General features: G+C 44.5%; 1 protein-coding gene across 2 annotated transcripts in view; it reads right to left on the bottom strand.

The window, feature by feature from the left end:
- The window catches only part of STAG2 (stromal antigen 2), a 3,222,550-nt gene that overhangs the window by 174,976 nt on the left and 3,024,383 nt on the right, over positions 1-23,191 (bottom strand). For both annotated transcript variants that reach the window (XM_044057319.1, XM_044057321.1), the window contains exon 31: positions 321-447. In XM_044057319.1, coding sequence (XP_043913254.1) covers positions 321-447 — 127 coding nt within the window. The remainder of the gene's footprint in view (positions 1-320; positions 448-23,191) is intronic.

Here is a 23,191-nt window from a genome sequence, read left to right as displayed (position 1 = left end):
TTTCAGTATTGGTTTAAGAAAATGAAACTCATTGAAATGAGATTTAATGAAACAAAGTAGACCCATATATATATATAGATATATATATATATGTATGTATGTATGTATGTATGTGTGTGTATATATATATATATATATATATATATATATATATATATATATATATCTGTAGACTGAGAGAATTGAAGTGACATCCCAACCCCATATGCAAAACATGCCTCCAAACCATGCAAATTCCAGCCACATGAAAAATGCATGCAAGCTAAAAAGTTAAGCATCCTTTGCAAAAGGCAAGAATAACCCAAACACAAATGTCTTACCAAGTCGATATCCATAGTATCAAAATCCATGCCTTCATTGAGGTCCTCGATTCGTCCTTCTGATGACATCATCACATCTTCAACTATTGGTTCTTCATCATCTTCCATTAGGCCAGTACCACGCCGGCTTTAAAAGGGGGGAAAAGAAAAGGAGAAAATGCATATCATAAGTTTTCTTTCAACATCTGAAAGTCAAGAAGTCTGAGAATAATTTTTGCATCACTCTTTATGAAGTGTGCAGAAAGTATTCATTACTGAGTGAAATGCTTATGTTATTCTCCTATCTGTCCAGCTTAAAAGTACCACTCCTTCAGGTAAGGTTACTATCCCAGTGCTCTTAAGGTTTACTACCAGCTCACTTGCACCCCCCCCCCCCCCAAAAAAAAAAAAAAAATTCTTAAGCCCTCTCCACTACCTGTAATACAGCAAATATGTTATGTGGCTTGTGATGGTCTGTATAACAGGATACTACCATTCTGCCTATAGCACTTTGGTATTTTCAGTTTACTCATTTCTATATTACAAAAATGTATTACTCAATGCATAGCAAAATTTCAGAACTTCTAAAATGTGCTTAGAAGGCTACAAAAAATTTGTTTTGTCATCTAACAGATGTTTTATATTATGTGCAAAATGGTCACACCTCTGGCACACCACCTTTTCTCATTAATGAAGTGGCATCTGTGAAAGGAAAAGGTGTACTGTTATGGAAGGAGAAAACAGGAACAAAATGTAAGGGCTGTGTTTCAAAAATACCCGAGAGAGTGTGGAAGATGGTGTTTCTAGTCTCTTTCCTGACAAGTGATCACCCTCCAGAAGATATGGTATGACAGCAGATGCTTAAGCAAAGTTCACAGAGTTCTGTAATTTACTCCTCCAAGACACGTCTGTTTTCTTCATTAATTAACTGGGAACACCCATTTTCAGTGGAGTCTCTCAAAACTTTTCCAAAGATCAAAACTTTATGAGGCAATTTACTTACAATGTAACAAATATAACATGCCTAACATACAGTTTCACATTAAAAGCAAAAAAAGGAGGACAACTTGAATAGAATGCATAACAATAAATAAAATCACTGAACACAACATACAGGCAGCATAACATTTTCATTTGACATTTGTTTACTGGCAAAGCCAGCTAGGCAATAACCCCTTTTCATCTTAAGTCCAAGGAAAAAAGCTCCACAACTAAACCAATTTTACATGCAAATAAAATATGTACACAAGAAAAAAGTTCAGTTAAATTGGTATCTTACCATAAACGTAGATGTTCAAGTAGCTCTGTATTGCAGGACTTAGTCTTAGGACTTCCTGACGTGTATGAGCCAGAGACTGGCAAATAAGTCTTTCACCATCCCCCCAGGCAACAAATTCCCTTGCTATTCAAAGTCAAGACATCTGTGATATAAAGGGTCACTGGCTGCTGAAAACGTCAGGTCTTTCTTGTCTGAGATAGAGATGCTCAAATGTTCCTCAGCTGGAGCATGACCTGCCCCACTAACCCTACTGATACAACTGTCACTTTTGCTGGAGATGGTGATAGGTAGGGTCACCACCCAAACTCAGGTGCAGGAGGATAGACTGTTATAAGGTGGATCGGAAGGGTACCACAACACTGAGCTACTTGAACATAGTACAGTTTTGTACCTACCATAAATGTAGATGTTCGAGTGTTCACACTGCTGCAGTCATCACACTTGGGTTTATCCTGCCATCAGGCGGTCCCGCAGTCGGCCAGAGTTCCAAAGTCTTGGTCCGGCGTCGGTTGCTGTCGCTTCTTCCCTGACATCAGTGCGCCAGGGGTATACAAGATGCAGCCGATGCCATTTTCTTCAGTTTTTCTTGCCCCAGATGTCAGGTGCCCCCAAGTAGGTTGTCAATACATATTGCTAATCAAAGATATACATATAAAATAAAAACAATACCTTCAGTTACCAGCAAATACACCCCAAAGGTTGTATAGGATAGAAAGGTATAGATAAGTCCAGCTACTTCAGAGGGGATGGAGGGAGGGTAACCTAGACTGCAGAAGTGTGAACACTCGAACATCTACATTTATGGTAGGTACAACACTGTACTATGTTCATCATGTTACACTGCTGCAGTCATCACACTTGGGTAGAATCCCAAAGCTAAGGTTGGGTGGCTGGTCTATAAAGAGTTAGGATTGGCTATGAGGCCCTGCAGAACTGCAGTGGCAAATCCTGCTTTGGATTTAGAGTAAAGAGGCAGGTGGTAATGCTTGGTAAAGGTGTGCACTGAACTCCAAGTTGCAGCCTCCAAAATTTCCTTGGTAGGTACTCCTCTGAGAAAGGCTGTTGAAGTGGCTGTTGCCCTGGTGGAATGTGGTCTGATGTTATTTGGGACTGATTTTCCATGCTGTGTGTAGCAGTACCGAATGCAGTGTCCTATCCATTTGGATATAGTCTGCTTTGAGATAGCCTTGCCCAGTGATCCTGCAGCATATGCCACAAACAGTTGCTCGGTTTTCCTGAAAGCTTTTGTTTTGTCCAAGTAGAAGCATAGCTGCCTGTGTATGTCCAAAGAATGCAGATGTCTCTCCCCTTTATTCTGTGGGTTTGGATAAAAGGTTGGCAAATGGATTGTTTGGTTAAGAACCACACTAGATACCACCTTTGGCATAAAGGAAGGGTTTGTCCTTAAAGATACCCTGTCCTGATGAAAAATTATAAAAGGTTCCATTGCCATTAGCCTGTAGCTCTGAGACTCTGTGTGCTGAAGTTATTGCCAGGAGCAGAGCTGTTTTCCATGACAAAAATTTTAGACTGGCTGTATTGGCCCGCACAAAAGGTGGTTGGGTCAGTTTTTCCAAAACGAAATTGAGGTCCCAAGTTGGTGTTGGTGCTCTCCAGGGTGGTCTTATGTTTTTAGCCCCTCTAAGGTACTGCTTTAGCAAGGGATGAGAGAATAAAGGAGGATCCGTGTTGTAATGTGCTGAAATGGCAGAGGCGTGGATCTTAACTGATGAGAAGGATAGGCCTCTGTATAGCATCTCAGTTAAGTATTGTAAAATCTGAGGAATGTTTGGAACAAGAGGGTCATGTCTTTGAGCCTGGTTGCAGGCGCAGAATCTCTTCCATTTTTCTGAGTAAGCTTTCCTGGTGCTAGGCCTCCAAGTTGACATCCATAACAACTTTAGAGAGAGGTGTTGCCGCCTGTTTGGCTAATGTACGTGCCATGCAGCCAGGTTTAAGGTTTTGAGCTGACTGTGCAGGATGTGATTGTTTTGTTGAGTTAGAGGGTGTGGAATTTGAGGCAAAATCCATGGTGGGCCCTGAGCCAAGTTCCTTAAGATAGGGTGCCAGTGCTGGCGTGGCCAGTCTGGAGCAATCAGGATCATTTGTGTTTTTTCTTGTCTGGCTTTTAGGAGTACCTTTGAAAGGAGAGGTAGTGGTGGGAAGGCATAAACTTTTAGGTTTTTCCAGCTGAACAGAGCAGCATCCACTTTCCATGCTTGTGGTAAGTCCTTGTGCAGAAATTTTGTAGTTGGCAATTCAGTGGGGAGGCAAAAAGATCTATGTCTGGGCATCCCCATTTTTGTGTTACCATGCTGAAGATCTGCGGATTAAATTTCCATTCGTGGGGGTCCATGATAATTCTGCTTAGATCATCCGCCAGAGTATTCTTCTTTCCTGGCAGGAATTGTGCTTGCAGGTGAACTTGGTATGTTAGAGCTGTGTTCCACAAGGTCATGGCTTGCCTGCATAGGGGATAAGAATGAGTGCCCCCTTGCTTATGTACCACATTACTATAGTGTTGTCTGTCTTAAGTAATAGTTGTCCTGGATGTAGAAGGGTTCTTGAAAGCTGTTAGGGCATTCTGAACAGCCAACATCTCTTTTTGATTGATGTGAAGATGCATCTGGTCTGTGGTCCACTTGCCCTGAATGCATTTTCCTGCCATGTGTGCTCCCTAGGCGTAATCCGAAGCATCTGTTGTTAGAGTTTGCCTGGCTGTGGGTTGGGTAAAAGGCTAACCCTTGTTTAGGTGACATGCCTGTACCCACCATCGAAACTCCTGTTGTAGGCAAGGAATCATTGGTATTACTGCTTCTAAACTGTGACAGTGTTGAATCCAAACACTTTTTAGGTACCATTGTAATTTTCTCATATGCAGTCTGGCATATGGTGGTAGTAGTATGCAGGATGCCATGAATCCCAGGGCTGGCAGAATTTTTCTTGCAGGGAGATGGGACTTTTTTGCCAGTAATTGAAATATTGAGTTAGTTGAACTTGTTTGTCTGGCGTGAGGTAAGCCATCTGGGCCGTTATATTTAAGCTGGCACCCAGGAATGTAATCTGTTGCGAGGGTACTAGTTTTGACTTCTTTTCGTTTACTGTGTACCCTAGAGAAATTAGCAACCTTTTTACGAATGCCAGATGCTGTAGAAGAATGTCTTTTGTCTCTGCTTGAATGAGGCAGTCGTCCAGGTATGGGTATATTTGAATTCCTTTTTGTCTGCAAAATGCAATTAGTGGTGCCAGGCACTTTGTGAAGACCCTTGGCGCAGTAGATAAGCCAAAGGGCAGTGCAGAGAATTGGTAGTGCATTGTACCAGCTTTGAATCTGAGGTATCTTCTGCAATATTGTCTGATAGGGACATGCAGGTATGCCTCTTTGAGGTTCAGAGTAACAAGCCAAGCCTTCTTGTCCAGCATGGGTAGAAGCTGCTGTAATGTCAACATTTTGAATTTCGGAATATCCAGGTAATTATTCAGAATTGAAAGGTCTAGTATGGGCCTCAAGGCCTTGTCCTTCCTGGGGACCAGGAAGAGCCTTGAGCAAAATCCTTGTCCTTGCTCCTGTTGTGGTACTTTTTGAATAGCTCTCATGTCCATGAGGGCTGAAATTTGTTTTTGTGCCTCTGCCCATTGATTGTATGGCAGGTCTGGCATTCCTTTTAGCCTTGGTAAAGTATGAAAGTGGAATCTGTAGCCTTGAGACACAATATCCAGAACCCATTTGTCTTGGGTGATTGTTTGTCAGTTTTGAGAAAAAAGTGCTAATTTTCCCCCTAAGGGGGCTTCCAAAAGGGACGTGCTTGGCATACAAAGAGGAAGGTCATTGTGACTGTTTCCTGTAAGGTTGAGACTTGTCCTCACCTCCTTTTGGGGTTGAGGTGCCCCACTGTCATTGTCTGTTTGAGCCTTGGGGTTGAGATTTGCCTCTTGGGCGTCTGCATCTGGCTCTGTGTGGCCTGACACTGGAAAGGACCAATTCTTAGTTGGCCAATTTCTGCTAAAGCGAGGTGGCTGTACCTGTAAGAAATCCTTGACTGTTTGCATAGATTTAGCTTTATCCTCCATTTTCTTTAACACCTCTTCTGCCTTAACACCAAACAAAGTATCATGCTGTAAAGGAGCATCCAATAATTTTGCCTTAACATGATCAGGTAAACGCTGTTCTTTTAACCAAGCATGTCTTCGAATAACAGAACCTGTAACTGCGGCTCTACAAGAGGCCTCTAAAGAATCAAATCCACATTGCAGAGTATGTTTTCCCACCTGTTCAACTGCATGCAATAAATCCTGCATTTCTTTGCAATCAGGAGCTTCTGAGCTTGCAAGCATTTTCTGTTTTAACTGAGCCATTAAATATTGTTGGTACTTAAGCATGTGAAACTGGCAATTTAAAGCTCTTACTGCTAAAGTTGCAGACGTGTACAGTTTCTTCCCCCATCTATCCAAAGCTCTGGAATCTCTGTCAGAGGGTACTGGATTTTTTGCAATGGAAGCCTTAACCCCTTTTGGAGCCTGGGAAATAGTTTCTGGATCAGCAGAAGGGTTTTTGTAAAGAAACTTGTGAGAGTCAGGGACTCTATAATACCTATCTGGCTTGGCTGGAGCAGGGGGCAAAGAGTCAGGAGATGGGCTGGATTCAGAGAACACATCATCCATAATATCTAGCACAGGCAGAATAGCCAGAGGAAATCCCTGAGCCTATTCTTGGATTCTGAGTAATCCTGACTTTCCAATGGAAATGCTCCCTCGTGGTAAGTAAAGTTTCCCCAAAAGAATAATCCTCAGGAGGGGAGGCTGAAGGGATAGATTCTTCAGCATCAGAGTCCTCATAGGGGGGTGGAGAGTATCCCTGGTCTGAAGAGGAATCAGAGGAAATGGAAACCTGAACAGAGGGAGTCATAGTCTGTATCCTGCCTAGGCCTTTTCTCAGGAGGGCATAGAGTAATGAGGTCTTCGGCCATTTTAAGCATCTGTTTCTTAGGCATGGAGGACTGTCCAGAAAAATGCTGTACTTGTTTCTTTGTCTTTAATGGTACCTTTGTCTTGGTTGTTGTTTTAATGGTAAGCTGTGAAGGTCTGAAAATACCCTCAGAAGCCGATGCCTGCTCAGCGGCTCCGGACCCATCTGAGGGATTAGTTTCCGTAGGCCCAATACCTTGAGTTTCCAGAGGCCTAGCTGTCTCCACGTGGGAGTCGGAAGCGGCCTGTGGCTCTGAGGTCGCGGGTGTCAGGGGCTGCGAAAGCGCCTCACTGAGAACCGGCGACTGGCCTAGAAGGTTTCATCATCGGTTTTGGACCTCGGATGCCTGTCTTTATCCTTGTCTTTGCATTTTTCCGGTACTGAGGTCGTCGGCTGATCCGACGGCATAGTATAATTGAACCTTCACCCAAAGTAGTGTAAAGCAAAATCAAAACGCCTTTTTATAGTATGTTTATTAAATCTAGCACAAAACAGACAACTAGTGACGTCGTGATCAGGGTCTAGGCATGGAATACAGTAAGAGTGGAAGTCCTTATGAGGTATTTGCTTCCCACAAGAAATACAATTATTAACTTTTTCTGACATCGGTCTCAGGCAAGAAAAAAGTTTCCCCAACGGGGTACTTAGCTTTATTGAAGACTTCGGATCTGAAATTCGACTTCGAAAATCTCAGGAGTCGGCCGGCTGACACTTGCGAACTGCTTCTGCTTCGGGCACCGCGCAAGAAAGACTGAAGAAAATGGCGTCAGATGCATCTTATATATCCCTGGCGCACTGACGTCAGGGAAGAAGTGCCAGCAACCGACGCCGGACCAAGACTTTGGAACTCAGGCCGACTGCGGGACCGCCTGACGGCAGGATAACCCAAGTGTGATGACTGCAGCAGTGTAACACGATGAACATCTACAGTTACTTTAAGTTACCAACACAGCTATACTACGTTTTCATAGTCAATGTTGCAGTATTTAATCCTGGAAGGACTCCCAAAACTATATTACAGGGGAAGCTGGGCAGCACTCTGCCTCAGGAATACCAGGTTCTGCAGGATGGCAGAGGCAAACTTGGCTCTGGAGATGGCATCAAGGTGGCAATGTTTGGCGACAATGTCTAAGACCAGGTAGCTGCTTTCAGGATGGAATTGGTTGGTATCCCTTTCAAGAATGCTGTTAAAGTGCAGGTGGTGCAGAGGCTAAATCCCTAAATAAGCCCTAAGTGACCCAGGTTTGATTAGAGTCTTGGATATGTAATGTGTTGGCAGGGAAGGATGGGTGTTCATAGATAACGGCCCTTACAGGAGGTGTGGTCTACAGAGGGGAGCAGCCCTCAGATGTCACAGACAAACGCAGAGGTTGGGACATCAAGGGAAGGTCATAATATAACCCTTCCAATCAGTTGCCAGCACTAACCCCCCCAAGATCACAGGAAGTTAATAGGCTATTGGCCCTGAGGCCCTTATAAGCCTAGCCAAGAGTTTTAGCCCATGCATAGACAAATCAGAACCCAATACCCCTCTCCAACAGGGACATGGGTGGAATCCCAGGAATGTATTTTCTATTTCCCATCCAGTTATGCAGATTGCGCTCAAAAAGGGGTAAAAAAGACACTCTGCTTGACGTGGAGAGGGAGATTTATTCCATAGATGGGGGAAGTCTCTGGAACACAAATCTGCCCCACCAAGTCCTATTGATGTCACAGACCAGGTTGAGGTCACGTGTGCAGGTTACTCGAGTGGAGCTTGACTTGTGGATATGCAGCAGTCCCATCAAGGTGGGGACCGAGATCGCCTTGTATGCCAGACAGAGGTCACCTCTGAGGAGTTTGCATGAAACAGAGTAGAGGCATTGGGCTTTTAGCCTGTGTATGGTATATTTTTGAGGCCCTGGACTCTCCTGGTGAGGAACCTCTGTGGTCTCTCCAGCTGCTGCATGTGCTTTGCGAGGTACATACCAAATGGGGCATTGTACTCAATAATGGGCCTTATAAGGGAAGAATATACAGATGTTATGACCTCCTTGTCCCTGGATGAGATACCCTTACTTATGATGTAGGCTATGTAGAAAGCTTTCCGTACAATGGAAGCAACATGGTGGTCAAAAGTCAGACTGCTATCAATCTGGGTGCCCAAATCCCTCATGACTGACTACATGCTTAAAACGTTATTAATGTGATAATTTGTTGGGACATCTCTCCACCCAAAGGGGATGATTTTTTTTTTTGTATTCAGCTTGAGGTCATGTTTCTGGCACCAGTCATTTGTTTGGGTGAGACCCTCTTGGAGTATGTCCACGTCACTAGGGGAACTGATGACAGCTCCTAACTTGCATTCACCTGCAAACGTGGGTCAGCCACAGCCCACTGGTTTTGGCCTGTACCTCAGAAAAGTACATCCCCAATAACAGAGTCCCCAAGACCGAACCCTGGGGTACGCCACTCGATACGGGTCTACTGCTTGAGGTGGCTTCCTCTATTTTGACTAGGTGGGTTCTATCAGTGAGCCAGTTGGCTGCCCATCTGGTAACATATGGATTGATGCCTAGTTGAGAGAGTTTATTTATTATGCCTGAGTGGGGAATAGTATTGAAGGCTTTGGCCAGGTCAAGGTAGGCAGTGTGCACAGTCTTCCCCCTCATCCATGGCTTTGGTGACTCCAAATTTAACAAACATGATCTCCCCCTGATGAAGCCAAACTGTGTGGGATAAAGTGTTTGGTGGTTGCCAATGTCCTTGTTTATGAGGTCCATGATAATCCGTTCCATGGCCTTGCAGATCAGGCTAGTTAGGCTTATGGGTCTATAGTTTCGCAGATCAGTGGATGCTCCACCTTTGTGTAAAGGGATGACAGTGGCTGCCCTCCATTCAGCTGGGACAAAACCAGTACTTAGGCTTTGGTTGAATAGGGTGCCTAATGGTGCTGCAAGTTCCTGCCTGAGTTCATGTAGGATGCAGCCTGGGATGTTATCAGGTACCATTAGAGTCTGTATTTTTTGCCTTTGAGAGAGCAGTGATGACCTGATTCCTAGCTATAAGGGGAAGGGGGCAGGTACTTCCTGATTTACTGATGGGGGACAGAGGGGTGCAATTTTCGCTGAATCTGTCAGTCAGCAAGTTTGCTATATCTATGGCATTTGTATATGTGGTGCCCTTGACCATCAGTTCTGAACAGATCTGGGTGCTACCTTTGAGATTATGGACATATGTGAAAAAGGCCTTATGATCATCTCTAGTAGATGTGGTCAATATGGACTTGAAGTTTGCTTTGGAGGATTTCACTACTGCTCTTATTTGGTTGTTTAGACTAAGGAGAGATTGCTTCCAATTGGGCACCTGCTCTTTCTTGGTCCTGGTCAGCAATTTTTTTCTTCTGTTATAGAGTTTATTTATTGCAGATGCTCATCAGGCAGGTTTACTCTTCCTTGCGGAGGATGATTTAGTCCTGTCAGGTATTCCTGACTCCATGCATCTATATAAATGTTTGTATAGTAATTTGGTACAGTTTTGGATACTGGTGCCAGTTCCTAGAGAGGGGGCTGTGAATCTGTTTATACCACCCATCTGGAGGCTGTAATCAGCTTTGGAGAAGTTTTTTTGACTGACCCTAGCTGGGGGGGGGGGGGGGGACTTCAAATGTGACCACCTTACTGTCGGATCTTACAAGGAAGGATGATACTGCAGGGATGCTGCATTGGCTACTCATGTTGGTTAATACCAAGTCAAAGATATCACCTCTTGTGGGGTGTTCATAGACTATGGCCCTTACAGAAGGTGTGGTCTACAGAGATGACCTAAAGATCCATGCTGGCTCCAGCCTATTAAAGAAGTCCAGGGGAGGAAGGATGAGCAGGGAGATCCAACAGACAAATTTGTACTGGGGCACCCAGATTGAGTGAAGGGGAGGGGGTGCTGTGCAGGCTGTCTTTGCCCTGGTGGAATAAAAGCCTAGATTCTACCAGGTGTTTGTTTTCCATGATGTGTCTAACAAAAAGGTAATACAGTTGGCTATCCAGTTTGAGATGGTCTGGTTCCCCCACAGCTCACCCCCCTTAACCCTCTGCAAATGCCACCAAAAGTTGATCAGCTCTATTTGGAAATCCAATCCTGTGGAAGTAGTACCTTAGCGGTCTATGTACATCCAAGAATTCTCTTCTCCCTTGATTCTGGGGAATTTGGAAAGAACACAGGTAGCATAAGAATGGTTTCAGAGAAACTTCTGATACCACCTAGGCCATAAATGAGGTGTTAGTTCAAAATATTTCTGTAGAAAATGGATAAAGTGGTTTCTTACACACAAGGGCTTGCAACACATACACCTGGCTGAAGCAAATGCCAACAGCATAGCAGTTTTCCTGTTTGTAGTGGGGATGTGGCTGCTGGCTCAAAGTGTTGCTATTAGTTTTTCTAGTATGTCATTTAAGTTCCAACAGAATATCGGTGGTCATTGAAAAGAACTTGCCAATCTGCTTGCTTAATGAGGAAGCAAAATGGTACACCTCTGGCACAACATCAGAGTTTAAGAGCTAGAAACATTTCTCTTTTCAGCATCCATTTGTTGGGATCTAGGAAGAACTTGCTCAGACCCTCCTCTGCCTGAAGGCTGTCCTGACCTAGGATGTGTAAGGATATATGGGTAAGACATTGCCGTTAAGCTGCCTATTATAGTTCCATTGCTAATCTACTCAGGCAGTAGATAATAAGTGACCCCCCCCACCAGCTTGTTGATGTACCACATTCATGGCTATACTATCAGTATCTTTACTGCTCCTGGGATAAACTTTTCTCTTAATACTTTCATAATCAGAATAACTGCCATCATTTTCTGTGTTTATGTGCTGGGCTGCCAGGTGCCTGTCACATATTCCTTGGACTCAAACTGCCAAGGTAAGGCCCCAAGCAAAGTATGAGCTGTCTGTGGTTAGAGTCTGGGCTTGCCTCTGGGAGCTGGAAATGGACTCGTAGGTTCGCCTTGATGCTCTCCTCCACTAAATAATTTCCGTTGTCAAGCACAGGAGGAAAGGAACTGGTGTTTCCAAGGATTGCTGGTGTTGGGACCAGCATTTTTTTTAGTAATCATTAGTTTTCTCATGTGCATTTTTGCAAGGGGTACACAGTCAGGAAACAAGAAACCATGTACCCTAACATCCTCAGAAACTCTCTTCTTATGATTGGAAGACTGTGCAAGGTGCAAGAGGTATTTCCGAGTGGAATATCATTTAGAATTAAGCCTACCTTCTGAAAGCAATTCACAGTGATTTGCAAAGCTGACACAGGTTTCACAAAAGCAGCTGCCTGACTCAGTCATTGATGTGCAGATAAATGTGGACCCCTTTGGTTTTGCAAAATGTAATTACTGGTGCCAGTCATTTGGTAAACACCTTGGGTGCAGCAGATAAGCCAAAGGTAAGGCACAAAACTAGAAATGAGACTTCCCCACCCCTTTTGAGTCACAAGAGAAGTACAGCTATGCAGGAACGTAACACAAAAGTGCATATCCTACTCATCACTACTGCAATATTATTCTTAACAGATGCTTCTCTGCTCGATGATGTCTGGCCGGGTACCAAAACTTTACCTTCATATGACGTACATCTGGGTGACCTTAGCTCATAGGCATCAGGGTATAAAAGCAGACATAAGCAAGATAACCTAAGACCATCTCCAAGCCAGCATCTACCTGAAGACCAAGATAACAGTAGTAGCTAGGCTAGGAGGGGCATAGGGTGAACAGGGTAAGCAAGCTCCCCTTCTGAAAACAAGATGCTGTGGTATAAAATACGTGTGGTGTGTGTGTGTGTGTGTGTGTGTGTGTGTGTGTGTGTGTGATACAAAGCGTTAGTGCTGATGAGAAGTCAAGGAGTAAATAGGAATACTACAACAGTGATCAGCAGGACATCTACTGTTACCGTACGCTCTTACAAAACTGTATTATGTCCTGACTGACTCACTGTTGCAGTATTTTTAACAGATGGGCGATTTCCACAGCTGTATATAAAGAGGGTGGTAAAGGAGCCATAAGGTGAAGAGTCCAGGGAGCCAGACAGAATGGTTGTAGCAAACACTGTCCTGGACCTTATGAACCATCTAACTTGCACTGTTTTGTGAAGGCGTGAAGAGAAGACCAAATGGCTCCTAAAATGGGGCTGGTGTCTACACCTTTGTGGAAACCTCATGAAAAATCTAATACTCCAGTAGAATCAGCTTTTGGACAGTAGGGTACAGTCTTTCAATAGTGAAAATAACAGAAGGCAAGCCTCTGAGATCCAGGAGGCAATAGATGGCTTGGAAACTGGTTGTTCTTGCCTGGATTCCATGAAAGAAAAACACTATCTGTTTTTCTGATGTCCTTAGTTTTATCGAAGTAAAACACTATGTGAATGTCCAAAGAGCACAGTATTCTTTCCCCCTTACTCTGGAGATTGGTGAAAAAGGTAGGCAGGTTGACTGCTTTGTTGAACAAAAACTCACTGACCACTTTTGGCATGAAGGATGGATGGACTCTGAGGCCTACCCTATCGTTGTGAAAGATGAGAAAGGGAGGAATGGCCATGAGAGCCCCTAATTCTAAGACCCTGTAGGCTGAAGTCAATGCCAAGTGGAGCACTATTTTCCACATGCAGAATGCAAATTAGCTGAGGCAGCAGGTTCAAAAGGAGGCGAGGGTAGCTTTTCCAAAATAAAGTTAAGGTCACGAGGAGGAACAATAGGCTTTCACGGGGGTTTAATGTGCAAAACTCTCCTTAAGAAAAGTGTAACCTCTGTCCTGGAGGGGGGTTCCAAAGGTAGACAAGCATTAATGGCCAACAAGCGAGTCTTAATGGAAAAGTAGGCCAATCTTGAGTGTAAAAAGGTCACAAGTTATTACAGTAATGTGAGGATGTCCATTAAAAGGGGTTGGAGTTCATGTTTAAAGCACCAGATGAAAATAGTACAGTTGTGTACACTTACCATAAATGTACATGTTCGAGGTTATTCACTGTTGCAGTCATTACACTTTGGTTATCCTGCTGACAGGCTACCCTCAGTCGGCCTGAATTCCAAAGTCTAGGTCCGGCATCGGTTGCTGTCGCCTCTTCCCTGTCAGTGCGCCAGGGGTATAAAAGATGCAGCCAACACTATTTCCTTCAGTTTTTCTTGCCCCAGATGTCAGGTGCCCCCAAAAGGAAAGGCTAAAAATATGCCAATAAAACATGTATGTACCAAAAATATAATACCTTCATCTACAAGCAAATACACCACATAGGTTGTATAAATTAGAGAAGTGCAGCTAAGTTCCAGCAAAAAGAAAAGGGGGATGGTGGGTGGGTAACCTGGACTGCAACAGTGAATACACTCGAACATCTACATTTATGGTAAGTGTACACAACTGTACTATGTTCTTCGTGTTTCACTGTTGCAGTCATTATACTTGCACTGAATCCCAAAGCTATGGCTGGGAGACTGGAGCTAAATAGCATTAGGAGCGGCTATGAGGCCCTGCAGAACTGCAGTGGCAAAGCCTGCCCTGGATTTAGGGTGGAGTGGTAAGTGATGGTGCTTTGTAAAGGTGTGCACTGAACTCCAGGTAGCAACTTCTAAAATGTCTTTGGTTGGTACTCCTCTGAGGAAGGCTGCTGAAGTGGCTGCTGCTCTGGTTGAATGTGGCCTAATGCCCTTAGGCACTGGCTTGCCATGCTGAGAATAGCAGAAATGAATGCAGTGGCCTATCCACTTTGAAATAGTCTGCTTTGAGATAGCCTTTCCTTGTGATCCTGCAGCATATGCTACTAGTAGCTGCTCAGTCTTTTTGAAAGCTTTGGTTCTGTTCAAGTAGAAGCATAGCTGTCTGTGTATGTCCAAAGAATGCAGAATTCTCTTCCCCTTATTCTGTGGGTTTGGATAAAAAGTAGGCAGATGAATAGTTTGGTTGAGGGCCACACTGGAGACTACCTTAGACATAAATTTCGGGTTTGTCCTCAAAGAAACCCTGTCTGGATAAAAAATGATAAAAGGTTCCACAGCCATGAGTGCCTGTAGCGCTGAGACTCGTCTTGCAGAGGTTATTGCTAGGAGCAAAGCTGTTTTTCCAAGATAAAAACTTTATATCAGCTGTAGCGGCTGGCTCAAAAGGGGGCAGAGTGAGTTTTTCCAAAACATAATTGAGGTCCCATGCAGGTTCATAGGTTCATACTAGGCTATCTGCCCTGAGGCAATTATAAGCCTAGCCCAATTCTGTATGGCTTACGCCAGCCCTTGATTTGAGTATACTGTGCCCTTTTTAAGGTTTAGTTTACTGTGCCTCTGTCTAATAGTGACACGGGAGTAATCCCTGGGACAAACCTACGATCCCCCAAACACCTATCGAGATTCTTCTTGAAGAGATTCAGTGAGGTGCTCTGCCTCACATGAACTGGAATTCTATTCCAGAGCGAAGGGAGCCTCTGGGTTATGAACCTGTCCCTCCAGCAAGTTCTATTTATTTCTGTGCTGAGGTTCAAGTCCCTCGAGCGTGTGGCTCTAAGGGATTTAGATTTACTGAGGTGGAGCATGTCCATTAATTCCGGATTTGACATAGCTTTGTATGTCAGGCATAGATCGCCTCGAAGTAGGCGGTATGCAACTGAGTAGAGCTGGAGTTTTGTTAACAGAGCAGCATATGGCATCTGAGACCCTTGATCCTCTTGGTGAGATACTTTTGGGGTCTTTCTAATTGCTGCAGGTGTCGGGTAAGGTACATCCCAAAAGGGGCATTGTATTCTATAATGGGCCTGATGAGGGATGAATAAAGGGGCATGATTACCTCTCTTGATCTAGATGTGAAACCCTTCGTGATGAGGTGGGCTATGTAGAAGGTCTTTCTAACCACTTTGGCAATGTGGTTTTCAAAGGAGAGATTGCTATCAACTTGGGTCCCCAGGTCCCTAATAACTTTCTCTGTACTTAATGGGTTTCCGCCTATGTGGTAATTTGTGGGCACATTGTTTTTGCCAAAGGGTATGACTATACATTTTTTGGCATTTAGCTTTAAACCATGGCACTGGCATCAGTTATCTGTCTCTGTGAGACCTTTTTGAAGGATGTTTGTGTCAGCTGGAGAGTTGATTATGGCGCCCAATTTGCAGTCGTCTGCGAACTTGGTGAGCCATAGTCCTCCCACGTTTGCCTGTACCTCGGAAAAGTATATACCGAACAAGAGTGGTCCCAGGACAGAACCCTGTGGGACGCCACTTGTGACCGGTTTCGAGTCTGACATGGCTCCAGCAACTCTCACTCTGTGAGTTCTGTCTTTGAGCCAGTTTGCGACCCATCTTGTGACATAAGGGTTTATATTTAAGCTGGATAGCTTATCTATGATGCCAGAGTGGGGTATTGTGTCAAATGCCTTTGCAAGGTCCAGATAGGCTGTGTGGACTACCTTCCCTTCATCTATGGCTTTGGTGATTGTTTCGAAGAAGTCAACCAGGTTCAAAAGGCAGGATCTGCCCTTGACAAAGCCGAACTGGGTAGGATCTAGTGTCTGTAGGTCCCCAATGTCTTTGTTTATGAGCTCCATGATGATCCTCTCCATAGCCTTGCAGACTAAGCTAGTCAGGCTTATGGGGCGATAATTTCCAGGGTCCGTAGAGGCTCCACCTTTGTGGAGTGGGACCACTGTTGCTGTACGCCATTCTGTGGGCACATATCCTGTAGTGAGGCTGAGATTGTATAGCTGTTTTATTTGAGGGATTAGTTCCTCTTGGAGTTCATGTAGGACGCAACCTGGGACGCCATCTGGTCCCATGGAAGCAGTGTATTTTGCTTTGGAGAGAGCAGCCTTCACCTGAGCATCAGAGATGTTTGGGAGGCAGCCCTCTGCTGGGATAGATACTTGCTCTTAGGGGGGGGTGGCGGGGTGGAGAAGTTTGCACTGAACCTGTCTGCCAGGATATTGGCGATGTCTGTGGGTTCAGCATATTTTTTGTCGTTTAGAATCAACTCAGAACAAGTCTGGGAGTTGCATCCCAGGTTTCTAACATAACTGAAAAAAGCCTTATGATTGTTTTTGGTGTCCTGTGCAATTTTTCGCTCGAAGCTGGCCTTGGAGGATTTTATGAGGGATCGTAATTTTTTGCTAGTACTGATCAGAAATGCCTTCCCTATTAGGGATTTTGCTCTATCATGTAGTAGCTTCCTCCTTCTGTTGTACAGTTTATTTATGACAGGGGTCCACCAGACTGGACGCCTGCCTTTGGATGATTGGGTCTTGGTTTTGTTTGGGATAGCATGATCTATGCATTCCTGGAGATGTCTGTAGAATGCGTTTATATAGGATTCTGCAGTTTGGGCCGTAGTTTCCACTGGCCCTGGTGATCTCCTTGGAGGCCTTAAGTTTTTGGCTCCTCTGAGGTATTGCCTTAACAAAGGCATGAGAAAAGATTGGTGGCTCTGTACTGTAATGAGCTGAAATGGCAGAGGCATGAATTTTATTTGATGAAAAGGATAGGCATTTGTCCAACATCTCAGTTAAGTATTGCAAAATCTGAGGAATATTTGGTACTGCTGTGTCAATTCCTTGTGTCTAGTTCCAGGCACAGAATCTCTTCCATTTTCCTGCATAAGATTTTCTAATACTAGGCCTCCTGGCCTCCAAAATGACATCCATCACCGCTTTAGTGAGAGGTGTGTTTTGTATGACTACATTATCCACCATGCTGCCAGATTTAAGATCTTGAGTTGGCTGTGCAGGATCTGACTGCTTTGTTGTGACAGTAGGTGAGGAGTTTGAGGTAAGATCCAGGCTGGGCATTGAGACAAGTTCCTTAGGATTGGATACCAGAACTGGTGGGGCCAGTCTGGGGCAATCAGTATCATTTTTGGCTTCTCTTGTCTGACCTTTAGGAGTACCTTGGGGAGGAGAGGTAGTGGAGGAAAGGCATATACTGTTAAGTTTTTCCAGCTGAAAGATGGGGCATCCACTTTCCATGCTTGTCTGTGATGTCCAAACACTTTTTAGGTACAATTGAAGTTTCCTCATATGCAGTCTTGCATATGGAATTAGTAGAATGCAGGATGCCATGAAGCCCAAAGCCTGCAGAATTTTTCTTGCAGATAAATGGGCCTTTGTTGCCAACATTTTGAAATAGGTAGTCAGTTGCCTTTGTCTGCATGAGATAAGCCATCTGGGCAGTTGTATTTAAGCTTCTTGCACCCAGGAATATTATCTCTTGAGAGGGTACTAGTTTTGATTTTTGTTCGGTCACTGTGTACCCTAGGCATGGTAGTAATCTGCAAACGCCAGATGCTGTAGTAGAATGTCCTTGTTCTCTGCTTGTATGAGACAGTCGTCCAAGTAAGGATATATCTGTATTCCCCTTTGGATGCAGAATGCAATTACTGGTGCCAGGCACTTTGTGAAGACCCTGGGCGCAGTAGATAAGCCAAAAGGCAGTGCAGAGAATTGGTAGTGCATTGAGCCAACTTTGAATCTGAGGTATCTTCTGCATGTTTGTCTGACTGGGACATGCAGGTATGCCCCTTTAAGTCTGAAGTCACAAGCCAAGCCTTCTTGCCCAGCATGGGCAGAAGCTGCTGTAAGGTCAACATTTTGAATTTTGGTATATCCAGATATGTGTGTTGGTCTCCAGGTTTTGTCCTTTCTGGGTACCAAGAACAGTCTTGAATAAAAACCTTGTCCCTGCTCTTGTTCTGGTACTTGTTGAATGGCCCTCTTGTCCATGAGGGCTGAGATTTGTTTTTGTGCCTCTGTCCATTGTTTTTTTTTTTTTTGGCAGGTCTGGCCAACAGTTTGCCCTTGGCGGGGTATGAAAGTGAAACTTGTAGCCCTGTGACACTATGTCTAAGACCCATTTGTCCTGGGTTATTATGTGCCAATTTTGAGAAAAAAGTGCTAGTTTTCCCCCTAAAGGTGCTGCCAGAAGATAAGTGCTTGGTGCAGGCAGGGGGAAGTCATTGGGACTGTTTCCTGTAAGGCTGTGATATGTCTTCTCCACTTTTGGAAGTAGAAGTACCTCATTGTTTAGACCTGTATGAACCTTGGGGCTGGGATCTGCCTCTTGGGCGTCTGTATCTGTGACTTTGTGGTCTGTCTGACACTGGAAAGGACCAATTCTTTGTAGGCCAGTGTCTGCTAAATCTTAAAGGCTGTACCTGTAAGAAATCCTTGACTGTTTGCATAGATTTAGCTTTGTCCTTGACTGTTTGCATAGATTTAGCTTTGTCCTCCATTTTCTTCAACACCTCTTCTGCTTTTACACCAAACAAAGTATCATGCTGTAATGGAGCATCTAATAATTTTTCTTTAACATGATCTGGTAAATTTTGTTCCTTTAACCAAGCATGCCTCCTAATGACAGAACCCGTGACAGCAGCCCTGCAGGAGTTCTCCAAAGAATCAAAACCACATTGCAAAGTATACTTTCCAACTTGCTCAGCTGCATGCAATAAATCCTGCATTTCTTTGTTTTCTGCACCTTCAGAATTTATCAACATTTTCTGTCTAAGCAGTGACATAATATATTGCTGATATTTGAGCATATGAAACTGACATTTTAAAGCCGTTATAGCCAAGGCAGCTGAGGTGTAAATTTTCTTTCCTCATCTGTCTAATGCCCTAGAATCCCTGTCGGAGGGGGTAGGTTTTTTTTGCAGTGGATGCCTTGATCCCTTTGGGACCCTGAGAAATAGTTTCTGGGTCAGCAGCAGGGTTTTTGAAAAGGAATTTACGAGAGTCAGGCACCTTGTAGTACCTGTCTGGCTTAAAAGGAGCTGGCGGTAAGGAGTCAGGGTCAGACTGGACTCTGAAAATACATCATCTACAATGTCTAACACAGGCGGAATAGCTAGGGGCCTGTGTTGTGGGAGTAAAAGGAAGTTCCGGAGCCTATTCTTAGATTCAGAATAATCTTGGCTCTCCCACTGGAAATGTTCCCTCATGGTATGCAAGGTTTCCCCAAAAGAGTAATCCTCAGGAGGAGAGGCTGAAGGGATAGATTCTTCAACATCAGAATCCTCATAGGGAGGAAGAGAGAATTCCTGATCAGAAGAGGAATCTGAAGAAATGGAAATCTGATCTGAAGATTCATATTCTGTCTCTTGCCTAGGCCTCTTATCAGGAGGGGGATGGGAACCCCTGATCAAAGTAATTAAGTCTTCGGCCATTTTGAGCATCTGTTTTTTGGGCATGGAGGCCTGACCATAAGGCTGTTCTACTTGTTTCTTTGTCTTTAAAGATGCTTTAGTCTTTGCCTTTGTAGCTGGAGTCGCTTTAATGTAAAATTGAGTAGGTCTGAAAACACCCTCAGAAGCCGATGCCTGCTCAGCGGCTCCGGACCCATCTGAGCGAATAGTTTCCGAATGTCCAATACCTTGAGCTTCCAGCAGCCTAGGTGACTCCACGTGGGAGTCTATAGCGGCCTGCGGGTCCAAAAAGTAGCAGGAGTCAGGGGCTGCGAAAGCACCTCACTGAGAACCAGCGAACCAGAGACTGGCTTAGAAAAACCTCGTCGGTTTTAGACCTTGGATGCCTGTCATTTTCTTTGCATTTCTTTTGAATTGCGGTAGTCGGTTGGCTACCTGACGGCATAGTGTAATTAAATCTTCTGCCAAAATAGTGAAAAGCAAAATCGTACCGGCGCTTTATAGTGCGCTGGTTAAATCTAACACAAAACCAACAACAAGCAATGTCGTAGTCAGGGCCTAGGCAAGGAATACAGAAAGAATGAAAATCCTTATGAGGTATTTGCTTCCCATAAGAAATACAATTAACTTTTTCTGACATCGGTCTGGAGCAAGAAAAACGTTTTCCCCAACGGGGTACATAGCTTTTAATGAAGACTTCGGATCTGAAATTCGAACACGAAAATCTCAGGAGTCGGCCGACCGGCACTTGCGAACTGCTTCTGTTTCGGGCACCGCTCGACAAGAAAGACTGAAGAAAATGGCGTCGGCTGCATCTTTTATACCCCTGGCGCACTGACGTCAGGGAAGAGGCGACAGCAACCGACGCCGGACCTAATCTTTGGAATTCAGGCCGACTGTGGGTAGCCTGCCAGCAGGATAACCCAAGTGTAATGACTGCAACAGTGAAACACGAAGAACATCTTCCATTCTGCTGTGCAGACTTTCTGGTGTAAGGTTGTCTAGCTTTTTGCAGAATCTGGATGACGTCTTCTGAAAAATTATGTCTGGTAGGGATTAAAGACCTATCATCCAAAGGGTCAGGCTGAAAGAATAGAGATTGGGGTAAAGGAGTACCTCTTTCTGTTGGGTGTTTAGATCTGGTTTAGGTAGAATTCTCCAGACCTTTCCCTTTGACAGGTGAAGCAGGAGTGGAAATCAGTGTTGTCTTGGCCAGAATGGTATCAGTAGTAGTAGTTTTGGGTATTCCTTCTGGAATTTAAGAAGCCTGGGTAGCAGATGTAGAGGTGGTATGTGTAAAGGAATTTCCTCGTCCAAGGGAAAGAAAAGGAAACTGTCCTCCAAGCTAGAGATGGAGTCCTTGTGCAGAACAGGAGAAGATGGTTTTCAGGATAGACAAAGATGTCCACCTGAGAGTTTCCCCATCCAAGAGTGATGGTCTTACAGACCTCTGTGTTTAATGACAATTTATGTGAATCTTTCAAATCTCTGCTTAGACAGTCTGCCAACACTTTCTGCTGAGAGGGCATGTATGTGGCTGAGAGATACAGAATCATTTGAGAGGCTGTGTACAACGTCTCCACTGCTAGTCTGCACAGAGAATAGGACCTTGTGGCTCTATGTACCACATCACCATGGTGTTCTGTATGTACCATAGGAGTGCTTTGTTTCTGAAGGTGAGAAGAGGTCTGCAGAGCTTGAAGTTCCCTCATTTCTTTTAAGTTGACGTGTTCCTGTGTTATATGGGCTGGCTACTCCCCCAGGACTCTTGTGGTCACCTGTCCAAGCCCCTCTCCCACACAGTCTCTGAAGCATCTGTGAACAGGACTTACTTGTGTGGGGCTGGAGTGAATGGATGACCTGGACTGAATCTAGCCTGACTGCTCCACCAAAGGAATGTCCTCTTGATACACGGAATAAGAGGGATGTTGGCATCAAGAGGGTGATGGTGTTTAGAACACACCAATTTCAGTTGCCACTGAATTTTCCTCATGGGTAATTTGGCAAGGCACAAAATAGGGATGGTGGCTGCCATGAATTCCAAGGTCCTAACAGCTTGTCTGGCCAAACAATGACCCTGTGGGGAAGAGAAGAAAAACTCATTGGCTAGAGAGGTGACCTTCTCTTCAGAAATGGAGGTATGCATGATAATGTGTCTAAATGGCATCCCAAGGAATGTGAGCTATTGTGAAGCAGTGATTTGGGATTTTTTTTTTAAACTGATAGTGAACCCCAGAAGGATCAAGAATTGTATTGTGTAATAAAGGTGATTTAGAAGAATGTCCTTGGATGCAGCCTAAACTAGAAGGTTGACCAGGTGATCTTTTACTGAAGAGCAAGAGAGTCCGCCCTTTACTGACACACATAAGCAAGAACTAGGTGGGGATCTGCTATGCATGGATCGCTGCCCTTGTCCAGACACCATTTTGAAAATATTTCCCATTTAGCCAAGTATGATTTTCTTGTAGCAGGTTTCCTGGCCTCCCTCAGGACTGAAAGCACGTCCTCAGAGTAGTGGTGCCTGAAGGGAATTAGAAGTTTATCACCCACAGTGTCAGTGACAACATCTGCAAGTATGGGTGGATGAGGGTTCCCTTTTGCTGTGTCAGAAGATTCACCTTGTGGGGTAACTTGGGGTGATTACCCTTGGATAGTTTGTGAAGTAGGGGGAACCAGTGCTGTCCTGGCCAGTAGGGAGTCACCAACAAGATCTTTGGTTTGTCTCTCCTGACTTTCAGGAGGACTTTCTGTATTAGTGGGAAGGGAGGAAAGGCATATAGAAACCTTCCCTTCCAAGAAATGCTGAAAGCGCCTACTCTCTAAACTAGAGGGGAGTAGGTCTTGGAGCAGAAGGTCTGCAGTTGTCTGTTCTGGGGGGAGGGGCAAACAAGTCTACCAGAGGAGTGCCACACCGGTGGACAAGACCTAGGAAGACATTCCTGTCCAACATCCATTCGTGCTGTGGAGAGGATGTCTTGCTTAGGTCTGCTTGTTTATTGTCTTGCGAGGGGATGTAGGATGCCTGCTGGGACAAGTTGTGTCAAGAGGCTAGGTCCCATATCAGTAAGGTTAGTCAGCACAGGTGGTATGCTTTTGTTCCCCCCTGCTTGTTGAGGTACCACATAACTGTGGTGTTGTCTGTTATTTGGAGAACACATGGTAGTAGGAGAGGGCTGAAGGTTTTCAGTGCTAGGAGGACTGCTGCCATTTCCCTCACTTTGATGCGTTTGTTCCATAAGGAAGAGTCCCACTTTGCTTGGACCCTGTAGGATGCCATTGTGGCTCCACATCCTGAGTCTGAAGTATCTGTATTCATAACCTGGGTTGGGAGGGAAGGCCTGGGTTGAGTTGGACTTGCTGAATTCACCAAGTTACTTCTGCCTTTAGGCAGGGCAGGAGAGTGATTTCTTGCTCTAGAGCATGTTGGTGTTGAGACCAAACATTTTTTTTTAGATACCACTGTAGCTTTCGCATGTGCATTCTGGCTAGTGGGAGCATGGGGATGGTGTCTGCCATTAG

The sequence above is a fragment of the Protopterus annectens genome, chromosome 15.part0 (genome assembly GCF_019279795.1).
Source record: "Protopterus annectens isolate FY-2018-M chromosome 15.part0, PAN1.0, whole genome shotgun sequence".
Lineage (NCBI taxonomy): Eukaryota > Metazoa > Chordata > Ceratodontiformes > Protopteridae > Protopterus > Protopterus annectens.
Note: the sequence above shows the minus strand (reverse complement) of the source record. Positions and strands in the feature narration are given on the sequence as shown.